The sequence below is a fragment of the Eretmochelys imbricata genome, chromosome 4, assembly GCF_965152235.1.
Source record: "Eretmochelys imbricata isolate rEreImb1 chromosome 4, rEreImb1.hap1, whole genome shotgun sequence".
NCBI classification, from domain to species: Eukaryota; Metazoa; Chordata; order Testudines; family Cheloniidae; genus Eretmochelys; species Eretmochelys imbricata.
The window spans coordinates 110,373,497-110,386,446 of record NC_135575.1 but is presented as its reverse complement, the minus strand read 5'-3'; the positions used below and the strand labels follow the sequence as shown (position 1 = coordinate 110,386,446).

The following is a 12,950-nucleotide window of genomic DNA, read 5'->3' as shown; positions in this document are numbered from 1 at the left end:
GGCCATAAAGACTCAAACAAAATGCATTCTTATTATTACAATTCTGACCAAGAAAGTCTGTACTAACGTGTTCAGAGGAAGAGCTCTGTCAAAACTGCAACAAGATTACATGGGATTTCCATTTACAACAAATCACTAAACCATTTAAAGAATTAGGCATGGGAATTCATGTTACACACTATATATTAATATCTCACTTGTCACTATTTGTAGTAAGTGCGATACACCAATAATTGCAACACTCTGAAAACTGTGGACTAAAGTGATGTCAACAAAATAAGCAGTTTAACTGAAGATTGGAGATTGAATGATTCTTCAAATTTTTGACCAAAAACAATAAAAATACTGACGTACTGTGGCACAAAATTAGTATAAATAGACTTTATTGAAGTCAGTACCTCTGTACTGAAGCTGAAGATTGTGTCTACATAAGCACAAGTTGTAACATTTCACAACTTCTAAAAGGAATGTCAACAATTACAACGATCATGCATACCATGGTCGATAATCACATTTTAGAAGCATTTTCAACCATTTCTAAAGAAATGCTTATAACATTGTTATATATAGAACTACTTTCAATAAACTGCAAAACATTGATCAGCTTTTCCAGTATGAGCTACAGTGTCAACACAAAAGGGAGGCATAAATGTTTAATTTATGAAATCAGAATGGAATATTTACTGTAAAGAAAAAAAAATTTAAAAGCTTTCAAATAAAGGCCATTACTGAACCGAAGTGAAGAGCACAACTTGAACTCTGAGTTCATTCATCTTTTAAAGTCGTCCTCTGAATAACTTCAGTTCAAATCATAAATTCAGTACTGTGAGTATTCCTTCGACTGAAGTTTGGCAATGATGCGGTCCAACTGTCTCTTTGCTTCACACTGTGGGAAATTGCTCATGTCATAATATTGAGGGGCAATTTTCACCAACCTGCCAAAAAGAGAAAAAAATTGTCACTAATATACAAGTTTGAACATTATACAGCCTGTAGCCATTTTGCCTAATTAGCAGCTATGTAAAATAATTAAACATTATCCATCTCTTTAGTACTGTCTAGAAATGTGCAGATCCATCTTATGATTCCTAGGTCCAGCATTACAAAGGCAATTTTAAATTTTCAAAAATAGAAGTGGCTTTACATACAAAAATATCCAGAGTTTTAATGCTTACTTAAGCAGTACAAAAGTTATGAAACATGTTCACACTAGCCTCAAGGCTGTGGCCATTTCAAAGATCAAAATTTCCCAGTAATTCTTATTAAGAAGGAATAAGATACCTAATTTTTAGTGTGACAAGGCAGGTGAGGTAATATCTTTTATTGAACCAACTTCTGTTGGTGAGAGACACAAGCTTTTGAGCCTTTAATAGAAAAATCAAGTTCTGATTGACCCAAGTGCCAAATACTAATATTCAAATGATCCAAAAAAGCATTCTGAATTGAATCATAATACTGAAGTTGTAAACATTTTAGGATATACTGCAAAGTTTTTGATTACTTCATAACCAGATAACAATTCCAAAAAAGTACTGTATTCTACAACTTAAGATTCCAAGAACCATGAAGTCATATGTACAACACACAGAGAAACAAGTGACAACCTATAACGAGACACAAAGTATGCAGCACTGCCTGCCTGACTGTGCAATCATGCATCTACCACCAGGAAGTTAGCGCCTAGAAACTATAGTTCTTGCACCAAGGGAAAAATCCTAGCCGCAGTGATGACAGTTGGAGTTTTGCCATTGACTTGAATGAGGCCAGGATTTCATCCCAAGTCTGTGACACAATGTTAAATCCTTCCTGCTCAGTCCTCAAAACAAATCCCAGGACTCCTCATTACTAACAAATATAAACATCTAAAACAGAAACCAAACCCCCTTGTTCACACATATAGCCCCCACTAATGTATGGGAGCTATATGTACAGATCAAGGGAGCTCAAGTCACCTGTAAGTGCACAAATCCAGCTACTCCATCAAAACATTTTATAGGAAAACATGTTTTATAGAGACAGTTGTGAAAAAAAGTACTAACTTTAGGGAATTTTGAGAAAACATCTTCAGATTTAAAAAAAAAAGATTCTTAGAACAAGAGAAAATGTTCAAGTGTTTTTGCTCACCATTCTGGCTTGATATCTGTACATGTGCGGATGTAATTCTTTGTTGTAAGGACAAATTCATTATAAAGCACCCATTCAGGTTTGTGATCAAGAACTGTGGAAGGATGTAACTGCACCACCTGGTTGTCCTTCACTGTTAAGTAATGCCCTGTTCGCTCCAAATGTGCCACCTAAATTAAAAAAACAAAACACAAAACAGAGGTTTTCATTACATGTAAGAAACTAAATCTCTTCTTTGTGAACTGTTTGAAATTGTTTAAAACTACTCACCTGTTTATTGTCTGCACAACTCTATAGCAGACGTCTTACCTTGAAAATACTTGTTTCTTTTTCTAAAATATATAAGCTTAACTTTCTAAACCTCATATGGACTTTGCATACTTGCCAGCCAAGAGTAACTATTTATATTGCCTGTCAAGATTTCTGGTGTTTTTGGCAATTGCTAGGACATACTTAAATATTCATAAGTAATTTAAGCAAGAGACAAAGTGATACAAAACTGGCTCATAGTTCTTACTTTAGGAAGAGGATCTCTAGCACAAAAGCATACCAAATACAGTTCTTTAATATGAAAACTTTGGAAGAAGTTTTTAATAGCAATATCTTACAAATCCAGTATCAGTCCAACGAAGACATCTAACTCAAGCACTTTAGTCATTCTACTGCCTCTTGGACTGACAAAGGAACAATATGTTGATTCTTAAATTCTCATTTGACACCAACTACAATAGTACTTTGGATTATAATAATGGACCTATAATAATATAGTTTCTACTAACACTTTGGATCTGAAAAATGCGTAAGCCCAATAAAAGAGCTGGAGATCCAGTATGACAGGAGGAAGAATGGTCTTGTGGTTATGGCATACGACTCAGGGCTGAGAGATGCAGGTTTAGCAACACACTTTTGCTGTGACCTTGGTACAGTCAATTAACCTCTCCGTGTCCAAGTTCCCTGTCTGTGAAGAGATAATGCCTACATCACAGAGATGTTGCAATACTTAATTTATTAGTATTTGGTAAAGTATTCAGAGATCTTTATATCACTAGTTTTATTTACAGAGTTAATCTAAAGCTAATTCATCATCCCTTTATTGAAGATATTTTGTACTATCAACAATTCTATTTGTTTTGTCACAAATATTAAAAGGGTGATAGAAAAATAATGAAAGGAAATAACAGAGTTGAAATAGTCTAGATTATGGAGGTAAGCTAGTTATATCAATGATTTTTTTTAATCAGTTCATCTTAGGCCATCTTTCCTGAATTGTGAATCTAGCACAGGCAGTAAATTATTTCATTTATCTTCATTCTTTTGTTCTTACCAACCACATTTCTACAGTTGCTTTTCATTTCTGCTACCATAGTAATTAAAAATATTTATCTGCTTAAGTCACAAGTATTCGAAAGAAATAACTACCTGTCCTTACTTATAGCAAATCAGGATATTTCCCCAATGTCATATTAAGAGAAATTCTTATATATTTTTAAAGTTTTTGTGCTTATGTTTCTTACACCTTTTGTGGCATTATCTAAAATCTCTGGGATATTATTTGCAGTGGTGTGTTTTGAAATATCCCTTTTAAAATATTCCTAAAGAATTGGTAATTTTTACCTAACTTCTCATTTTCAACACAAAGGAAATTCACAGATTATACCATTACTTTATTTCAGGTTTGGATGACCACCCAATAATGATTCACTCTTGGATAATTCCCACTATTTTAATAAAATATTTTAATCAATTTTGTTTCCTGGATTGGGAATGGAATATATTGGTTAAAAATATTCCTGGGAGAAAAATTGTTTAACTGGTTCTATCATATGTAGAAAAGGTAAGGGAAGAACTCCTCATTTATTTAAATATTTTATTTTAGGGAATATTTGCTGTAAATTTTCTTATTAATAACATGTACATTTAGTATCTGAATCTCTCTTGGCTCTATTTAAATTTATACAAAAATCTCAACTTCTGGTTTCCTCATGCTTAGCATCATAACTTCCATTTTCCTGTCATTTATCTTATAGCCAGAAACAGTAACACTCGATCATTTTGAGAAGTTCTGGATTGATCTTGACGGTTTTGAAACATACAATAAAACATATGCATAAAACCAATTTTATATGACATGTTACCTATTTTTATTCCCCAATATTGATTGCCAGTGGTTCCACTGAAGCGACAGTGGAAGTGGAGTGGGAAAAGAAGACAACTGGCACATACCACTTTTTAACAAAAGGTTTTGAGTTACAGCCATTAACTATAACTTGAGCATCAACAGAATCATAGTTTGAATGCACTATATATAAAATAAACAACAACGGGATCAGGGCATCAATGCATTAAGCACTGTAAAGGCATATACATTTACCAGGACAAAAACATTTGCAGCAGCAAGGTTTTTTCCCCCCTTCATTTTTGTAACAATATTCAAAAGCCTACTATCTGCAATAAAACCTGTCAATATTTATTGAATACTTCACTGATGCTAGTAATCTTTCTGAAATTAGATTTATATAGAAGATTCCATTTGTTTTGCCTTTGCCTCCTCAGGCATCGCTGAGATGCAGGTATCCTCCAAATTTTGGGACAGTGCAATTATACCTGCAATTACTTCCTTTTCTTGCACTTTTCCAATTCAGTTATTTTCCCATTTTGTTTGTTTCCTTAACTTCCTTTCTGGAGGCTAATTATCCCACCTTTTAACACAGTTTAGTACTTCCCATGAAGTTATTTTGGCTCCGTCCTTAAAGATTTCTAAAGCCACACAATTTCAGTTTTTACACTTAAACTGTTTATTAGAGCAGAAATATATTATTTTTTAAAGCATGAAAATTTAGTTCTTCGTGATCTGTTTTTATCAGATCAGACAGGATTATGACCAGGTAACAATGAAAAGGGAAATAAATAAATGTGCTGCCGTTTTTCTAATAGATACATAAAATTTAAGGCCAGACAAGATGATTAGATCATCGAGTCCGATCTCCTATATATCAAAGGCCATTCATTTTTCTATTTTCCCCTTTCATTTTTATGTATTCTAATCTGAATACTATAGGCTAATGCAAAGCATACAAAATATATAGTCTCATCTCTTAGGGCTTCTTATGTCTCAACTATCTGTTAGACCTAGGTGTGAAATGAAGGAATATTTATGTATGTGTCTGTCTAATAACGCCCTTATGAGGACCATCTCCTAAGGCACACTTACAAAGAGTTACATGAAGTACTACTTTTGACGTATTTCACGAGCCAATACTTCACATTTGCAATAGCATCTTTCACTTATGTTCAGAACATATCTATTTATTTTAATATTTATGTAATATTTTCTCACAGCTTTCCAAAAATAGATTTGAAAGTAGAAATTAAAAGATGCAAGTGCAAAAGAAGTGCTGAAGTTTCTATATAGCTATTTGCGCCCTGAAGGCCAAGGAATTTAAATACTTTAGGGCCTGAAATTTGTATGAGGAAATAAAGCTTAGACTGAGAAGAGTATGTGCGCTGCAGGTGTTTTAACAATTATGAACTACAGTTATAAAACCATTTTTTCTCCAGCACTCAAATTTAACTAATGTAGAATTTAACATTTTCCCCTCTTAAAAATGAAAAAAATTAACAAAGTATAAAAAGTCAGAACATTCTCAAGAGTAACATTAAATCTGTCAGTATATTTTCCATTTATTTCTTAGTTAAAATTCTGCACTTCTCTAGTAACTTATACCAGTCCACTTCCAAGCAGTATCAATAATCAGGTCTCAATGCCCTTGTCAGGTATTAGTAAAGATAGGAAACTTAATACAGCAAGCTTGTGGCAGATCTTTTGGCGATTGTTTTTGGTTTAAACCACAGACTAAACAGGTTTGTTCTCTAAATTTCTGTCTTAATACATTACTGTTTATGAGAAATGTTTACTATAATTAAAATATACAGTCCATTGTTCAGATAACATTAGTATGAAAACCATGATTTCCATTTTTGGTTTATATGTAATTTTAATGGTACAGAAATGTAATCTTTTGTATTTTAATATAAAATAAAACAAAAGATCATAATACTACTGTTAAACTGTTAAAGAGTTACCCACTAAAAGGTGAATTCACACAAACATAAAACATCAAAGTCACATGAGCTTTTCTCCCATCAAAATACACAAAATCAATGGACATGTTAGTAACTTTTTAAAAGAAAGAACCTGGCACAAAATAAGTCTATGTAAACTACGCTTTCACTACAAGGCAGACTGGCTTACTGAGTAGCCATTTAGCAGTCCTCTCATAAGAATACAGCTCTCCCGCATTTTCTGATCAGCTAAAATTTTCTTTTAGAAAGTAAACAGTGAATATGGCTTGATTTCCTTGCAAGTACCAACTATACAAATTTTATGTCTGCTGGTATTCTGGAGTAATTCCTCACTATGCATCAAAGCGCACAATTATAGAAATGTGGACAATTAAAAAGCAGACAGGGGCCAGTGCTATAACTCTCCCAAGAGAACTAACTGTTGTGGGATATATCACCATTCTGCATAGGGAAAAAAAGTTTGAGAAAAAGGTTGACAGTCTTGCAATATTTTTCTATCTCCTTCCCTGGGACTCTGATAGATCAATTATGGAGTCTGTGCTCCACCCATGGTTTATCACTGACAGTGTCAAGGCTGAAATGATCAATCACCGGTTCAGCTTAAATATTTATCAGTATTTATAAGTCAGTTGCTGACAAGTTTGCAGTCCATATATATTATGATTCGATAATTAGAATAACCTCAATGTTTAACACAATGTCCTGTCCAACAATGAAGCTCTAAATAGAGCATTAGTCATGACAAGCGTAACAATTCCTACATATTTAAAAATAATGAGTCAATACTTTAATCAAAATGCTCAGAGCATTTGCTTTTAGAAGCAGTTGACCATTATCCAAATGGAAGCTTATTACCACTGTAAAACTTAATTTTTATTTTAAACTTGCTAAAGCAAGCAGCTACCTGATCCTCCCTCTTTCATATTGGAAAACCAATATGGCAGTTGTAATGCAGTTTCCTTCTCATGCTTCAAATATCAGAAACAATTATACAAATACATTTTCTGTAGTTCTGTCAGATTAGACACTGTCTATTTTGCATTTTAAAATCATTTTATTTGAAAGACAACTGTATTAGGACTGTGCTTTGGTTTGTTTCTTTTACAATATTTACCAGGGATTAATCGCCAGCTATTCAGCAAGGTAACTAGTAAAGACTAAAGAAATAACATTTGAAAAAATTAGATTAGTTTAACTGCAATTTCTCTTCCAAGTGTGTGGTTTTCTTGAGATGACTGCCATTTGTCAGGTTGATTGCACACTCCTACTCAATAAATCTTCTACTAAATAGATTTGAATAAATTATGGTTAAACATTTTAATAAGTAATATTCATATAAGTTGTATAACTGGTGATAGTTAATTAAGGTAAAGTTAAAATCTACACAGCAAAAACTGAGGAGTCTACACATTTCATATACAGATACACACATACCTGCATAAAATACCCAGTAACCAAAGCCTTTCTTATATTGATATAATAGTCTCTGCTTGTAAAGTCTGTGCTTCTACGAGGCAAATTAAATCTATCCATGATTCGTGACAGCTGTTGGCGTACATTGTCTGCAGACATCAGGGACCTGTAGTTAATGAAGTTGTCATAACACCACTGAACCGACTCATGATCTGCAACATTAAAAAAAAATCATTAATCATCCAAAACTGAACTTTTTATCCCATTAAAACAAATAAATAAAACAGTGACCAACTGAATGGTCAATCAGATGAACCAGAAACAAAATCCATATTCTGTAAGTGCTAATCGTTCTTAGGCTCTTCAATAGATTTTATACATTAGATAACTTGGCTAAATTGTCTTCTACTCAGAAAATGTGTGGCCAGAACCACAGAATATACGTAGCATTTTTTGTGTGCGGTAATACACATACATGTCTAAACACTATTGTCTTGCTCACATGCTATGCCAATAAATGTCTTTCTTCCTAAGATGAAAGGCACTATGCCACACAAGTGCAAATAACCTTGGCCCACACTGCTAGGAAAAATGAACAGGCTGCAAGTAGCATGTGGAAATCTTTACTAACTACTGTTATATGGGTAATGAATGCATGAGAGAGACTAGTACAACTATATTGCATTGATGCATCAACTAAATCAAATGAATAATAAAACCTCCTTAAATATTAAGCCCTTTTATAGAGCTTTTTCATCTTTAAAGAGCAGTAGAAGCATGCTTTAGCTACCTTAGAGGAGTGGTAGGTTAAGTGTTTTCTGCCTTTTGAAGGGAAAATTAAAGCAGACATAAGCGGCTGGACACAGCCTATCACAGTAACATCTCCAGAATTCCATACTTCTAGTGCTCTAGATTATCCAGACTAGTTGCCTACCATGGGTACGCTCACACTTTACTCCTTTTACTGTTCAGAAATGGTGGTTCTATCGAGACATTGTAACATTAGCTCATTTCAGTGTATTTAAAGAAGGGTGATAACATTAAACACAGCATCAGTTCCCTTCAATAACAAAAATCAATTAGACAATTTAGACAATACCAAAAGTACTTAAGAAATGTGTTTCATTCTTAAGTAGCTCTGCAATGCCAGTTTCTCTTCAAAAGATGCACCTGAAATTACCTTTGCGGCTTTACTAATCTGACAAAAACAGCATTACTTAATCATAGATATGAAGAGCTGAAAGGAGCTCAAGTCCATGGACCATGTATATCTAAGACCATCCCTGACAGGTGTTTGTCTAATCTGTTCTTAAAAGCCTTCAAGCATGGAAATTCCACAATCTCCCTTGGAAGCCTGTTCCACTACTGAAACAATCCTTAAATCGGAAAGTTTTCCTAACACCTAACCAACATCTCCCTTGCTGCAGATTACTTCTTATCGTACATTCAGTGGCCAGGGACATCATCTTTATAAACAGCCCTTATCATATTTGAAGACTTGGTTTGAGCATTGGCCTGCTAAACCTAGGGTTGTGAGTTCAATCCTTGAGGGGGCCATTTAGGGATCTGGGGCAAAAATTGGGGGATTGATCCTGCTTTGAGCAGGGGGTTGGACTAGATGACCTCCTGAGGTCCCTTCCAACCCTGATATTCTATGATTCTATGACTTGTCAGGTCCCTACCTATCTTCTTTTCTCAAGACTAAACATGCCCAGCTGTTTTGTTTTAAAATTTTTCCTCATAGGTGATATTCTCTCAACATACCATTTTTGTTGTTCTCATCTGGACTCTCTCTAATTTGTCCGCACATCAAAAAAGATGTGGTGACCGCACAGCTGAGGCCTCACCAGTGCCAAGTAGAGCAGAACTGCCTCTTTTGTCTTAATGTATTATTACTATATATTATTTGTTAAAAAGAAGTCTTCCATGTTCATGAACACTTTATATATGCTGAGTGAAATTAGACTGTAGGATCACTTCATTCTTAAAGGACACTGGCCTGAACATTTAGAGAAGTGATCCTTCACTTAAGTATAAGTGAACAGGTGAAACGTACAAAGTTGTGCAAAATTTAAGGTACTTGTTTTCCGAGTAAGTTTTCTGTATTTTCAGACTAGTAAAAAAAGATAAATTTCGTATTGAGGAAGCTGTCAAGTTATTTTGTAGAAGCCAAGATGTTATAAGTATTAAAAATAGATTATACTTTCCTCTCATAAGACACCTTACAAACAAAGGATTAATGTAGAGGCTTTTTGGTAGAATGAACAGTACAAACTAGCCCTAGAGTAATTTAAAGTTATTAAGCCAAACACTGCAGAGAAAATCTCAACTGCATGCCATTTAATCCTTATCCCCTTCACTGAACTTAACCTGAGTTTTATAATGTCCTGTACAAAAGAATATCCACTTGCAGTCCGCAGCTCAAAATAAGGTACCACAGGAACACTGTGAAATTAAGAAATAATTGGTTCCCCAGGTATTTCCACATGCAGAAAGTGGCATCTTACTCAAACTGAACACATCACCACAGCTCCGTTGTAAATGTACTGTCACGTCAGTTTTCCTTTAATCATTACTGAACGTATGCTTCACCAGAGTACTTGTACTTTTAAAGAGACAGTGGTTTAGGAGGAAAAACTGTATTCATAACAGCACATGACTCTCTTTTGGGGGTAAAAACAGTTGTACTAACACTAAGGTATTTGCCACAACTGCTGGATCCCAAACAAGATAGACCTAGGACCCAACACAACACCACCAATAAATATTATTTTGATGCTAAGTGAGGACTGAAAGCTGCTATCACTTTCGGCAGAGTATTCTAAATCTCATTTTCATAAGCAGCATTGTTTTCACCCTCCAAGTCAAGCACTTCCTTCACTTGCAGGCTTCCAAAAAATGTTCAAATTAAGTGTCCATAAAAGGTACATGGAGAATCCTGGAGCCTCAAGTCCTCAATCTAAAGAGCAGATAGCATAAAGGTGGCAGCAGTGCAAGCTTCTCCAAAACTAATAGTGAGTTTTCACAGAAGCCTCTTAACTGCTGCTCAAAGTGAAGATCTGAAGACATCTGTAGGCTCTTTTATCATAAAACATGGACACTCTCTCTTGCTACTGGAGTGCCACATGTGGTTATAGTCAAAAAGCAACTAGGTAATAATGGCATTTTAATTCTACATACAAATTTAACTTTAAAAACCTACAGTTTTTACTCCTGTTAGCGCTGCAATAAGGTTATGGAAGAGTAAACTGGATTCAATTTTGCATCATACACCAAAGCTGCCAGCCAAGTCTTGAGTTCAAATTTTTTTTAAATCTACCTTTTCTTCTTCTGATTATGTAAAAATACAGATGGACTGTTAAACTCCATGTGAAGCTTTCTTGGTGGTTCATCTAATCTTTTTACTTACAAACAAAGCAAATTTGACATGGAAATGGTTGATGGAAAATACTGAAACCCAGGATGCCACTTTTATAGTTATTTTTCAAAAAGAGATAGAACTGCTTATCTTAACCTCTCTGTCATTTGATCTTGCTCGAACTGCCGAAATATTTTTGAACAAAAAGAGTGATGGGTTTGGAGGAGAGTATACTGTGTTTGTATATACACATACAAGCCATATATGTACAAGTGATATCCATGTGATAAATTACAGAGCCATGTGATAAACTTACCATTCACTATTGACATGTCACCTACGCTCTTCTAAAAATTAATCTCCTTGAAACTTATTCCAACATTTCAGCCCCCTAACCAGCCTTTTTCCCAAATCAACCTGGTTCCAGAAATGCTCCTCTCCTCCCAACTCTGAAATATCCCCTCCTCAAAACTCCCTAGAGACATTACCCTCTGCCCAAGACAAGCAAAATTCAGGTTTTCTATGCCTAATATTTCATATGCCTGGGAAAGGTAGATTCCTTGCTGTCCAAGGCTACCCAGCACTCACTTCAAGACCTGGGTCAGACCAAGATACCCAACTTTAAAACAAAAATTTTGTTTGAGGGATACAGATATGCTATTTCAAGTGTCTCTTAAAGGGATTTTACATTTGTAGGTTTTATTCTCTCTCCCTCTCAGCTCAACAGGTGGACTTGTGATAACTTTAGCATGTAATTTTACAGGAAAAGAAACATCAGAAACAACCCCAACATTTTATAAAACTCTACAATATTCTTAAAATAGTTTCTTAAACTATCTGCATCTGCCACCTGAAAAACTCAGTGCCTAAGTCCAATTCAGAAAGGCACAGAGGCAACCCATGGCGCAGATCTAGCAAAAGCTGCAGGGGAACTGGTAGTCAAGAAATACAACTGGGCAGCAGCCAGAGTTCAGGTGTTAATAAGTCAATCTTCCAGATAAATGAGATTACTTCCTAGTTCTAAGGTAAGAGAGATAGCATTGTTAAAAAGATGCCAGTCTTTCCTCACATGATAACATTTATTTATTTAAAAATACTCTGTTATATAAAAAGCTGGTACTTTGAAATAGGTTCGCTTAATTCACACTTGACACCAGGCATAGAGGATGGTAATATTAAGAGTTAATTCATATTATATAAATGCTTAGGTTCACACTTACTTTGTTTGAAAGCATGGTAGACATTCAGCAAGGTCAAATGATCTCCATCTATGTGGGCAAACCTCATCTTGGCTTCATCTGCTGCTTTCTTGGCTTCCGTGGGGCGAACAAAACACTGTGGGACTAAACAAGGTTGGTATGGGCCCAACACAAACGCCCATATCGATGAGTCACGCATTCACAGATAGAGGAACAAGGCCTAGCTAGGTCAGTTCACAGAGCATAGGGCAGGGCAGGATGGCCTCCAACTGCATCTTGGACTGTTTACTACCTTGATTTGGTACATCAACACCTAACCACATCTGTAAGACAAGAGGGTTTCAAAGCTACAGAGTACCTGATTATTTTGACTAGAACTATATGAAGGCATCAAAATCTCTATTCTGAAGGCCATCAAGATTGCCTAAATATACTAGAAGGCTCAACAGATCTTAGTTCAAGACCCAGTGCTGATAGCTGTACCACACAGCAGTATCAAAGTGACAACGATTGTCTAATTAAGAGGAAGTCTTTTTCAGAGAGGCTCTCTGTGGACAAAAGTACAGAAGAGAATTTTCAAACTATATTGCACTAGTGCAGCTGGTGAAATTTTACTACTAGTCTGCTGTCAGGTAATTTCAACCTTACATGTATTCTGTCACCTCCAGTAGGTATTGCTATCAGCACTGGTACACAGAAACTTATGTGAATGAGAAAGTATAAAGAAGTCCAAGGTCATGATGGTAGCGGTAGTGGTGGAAGGTTAAACCGCC

The 12,950-nt window shown here is 35.1% G+C and overlaps 1 protein-coding gene across 1 annotated transcript in view; it reads right to left on the bottom strand.

Annotated features, from left to right (window-relative positions):
- Positions 1-366: 366 nt before the first annotated feature.
- Positions 367-12,950, bottom strand: part of DHX15 (DEAH-box helicase 15) — a 67,910-nt gene continuing 55,326 nt past the window's right edge. The window contains exons 11-14 of the mRNA XM_077815798.1: positions 12,199-12,321; positions 7,642-7,832; positions 2,125-2,294; positions 367-935 (exon numbers count right to left, since the gene is read on the bottom strand). Coding sequence (XP_077671924.1) covers positions 818-935; positions 2,125-2,294; positions 7,642-7,832; positions 12,199-12,321 — 602 coding nt within the window. The 3' untranslated portion in view covers positions 367-817. The remainder of the gene's footprint in view (positions 936-2,124; positions 2,295-7,641; positions 7,833-12,198; positions 12,322-12,950) is intronic.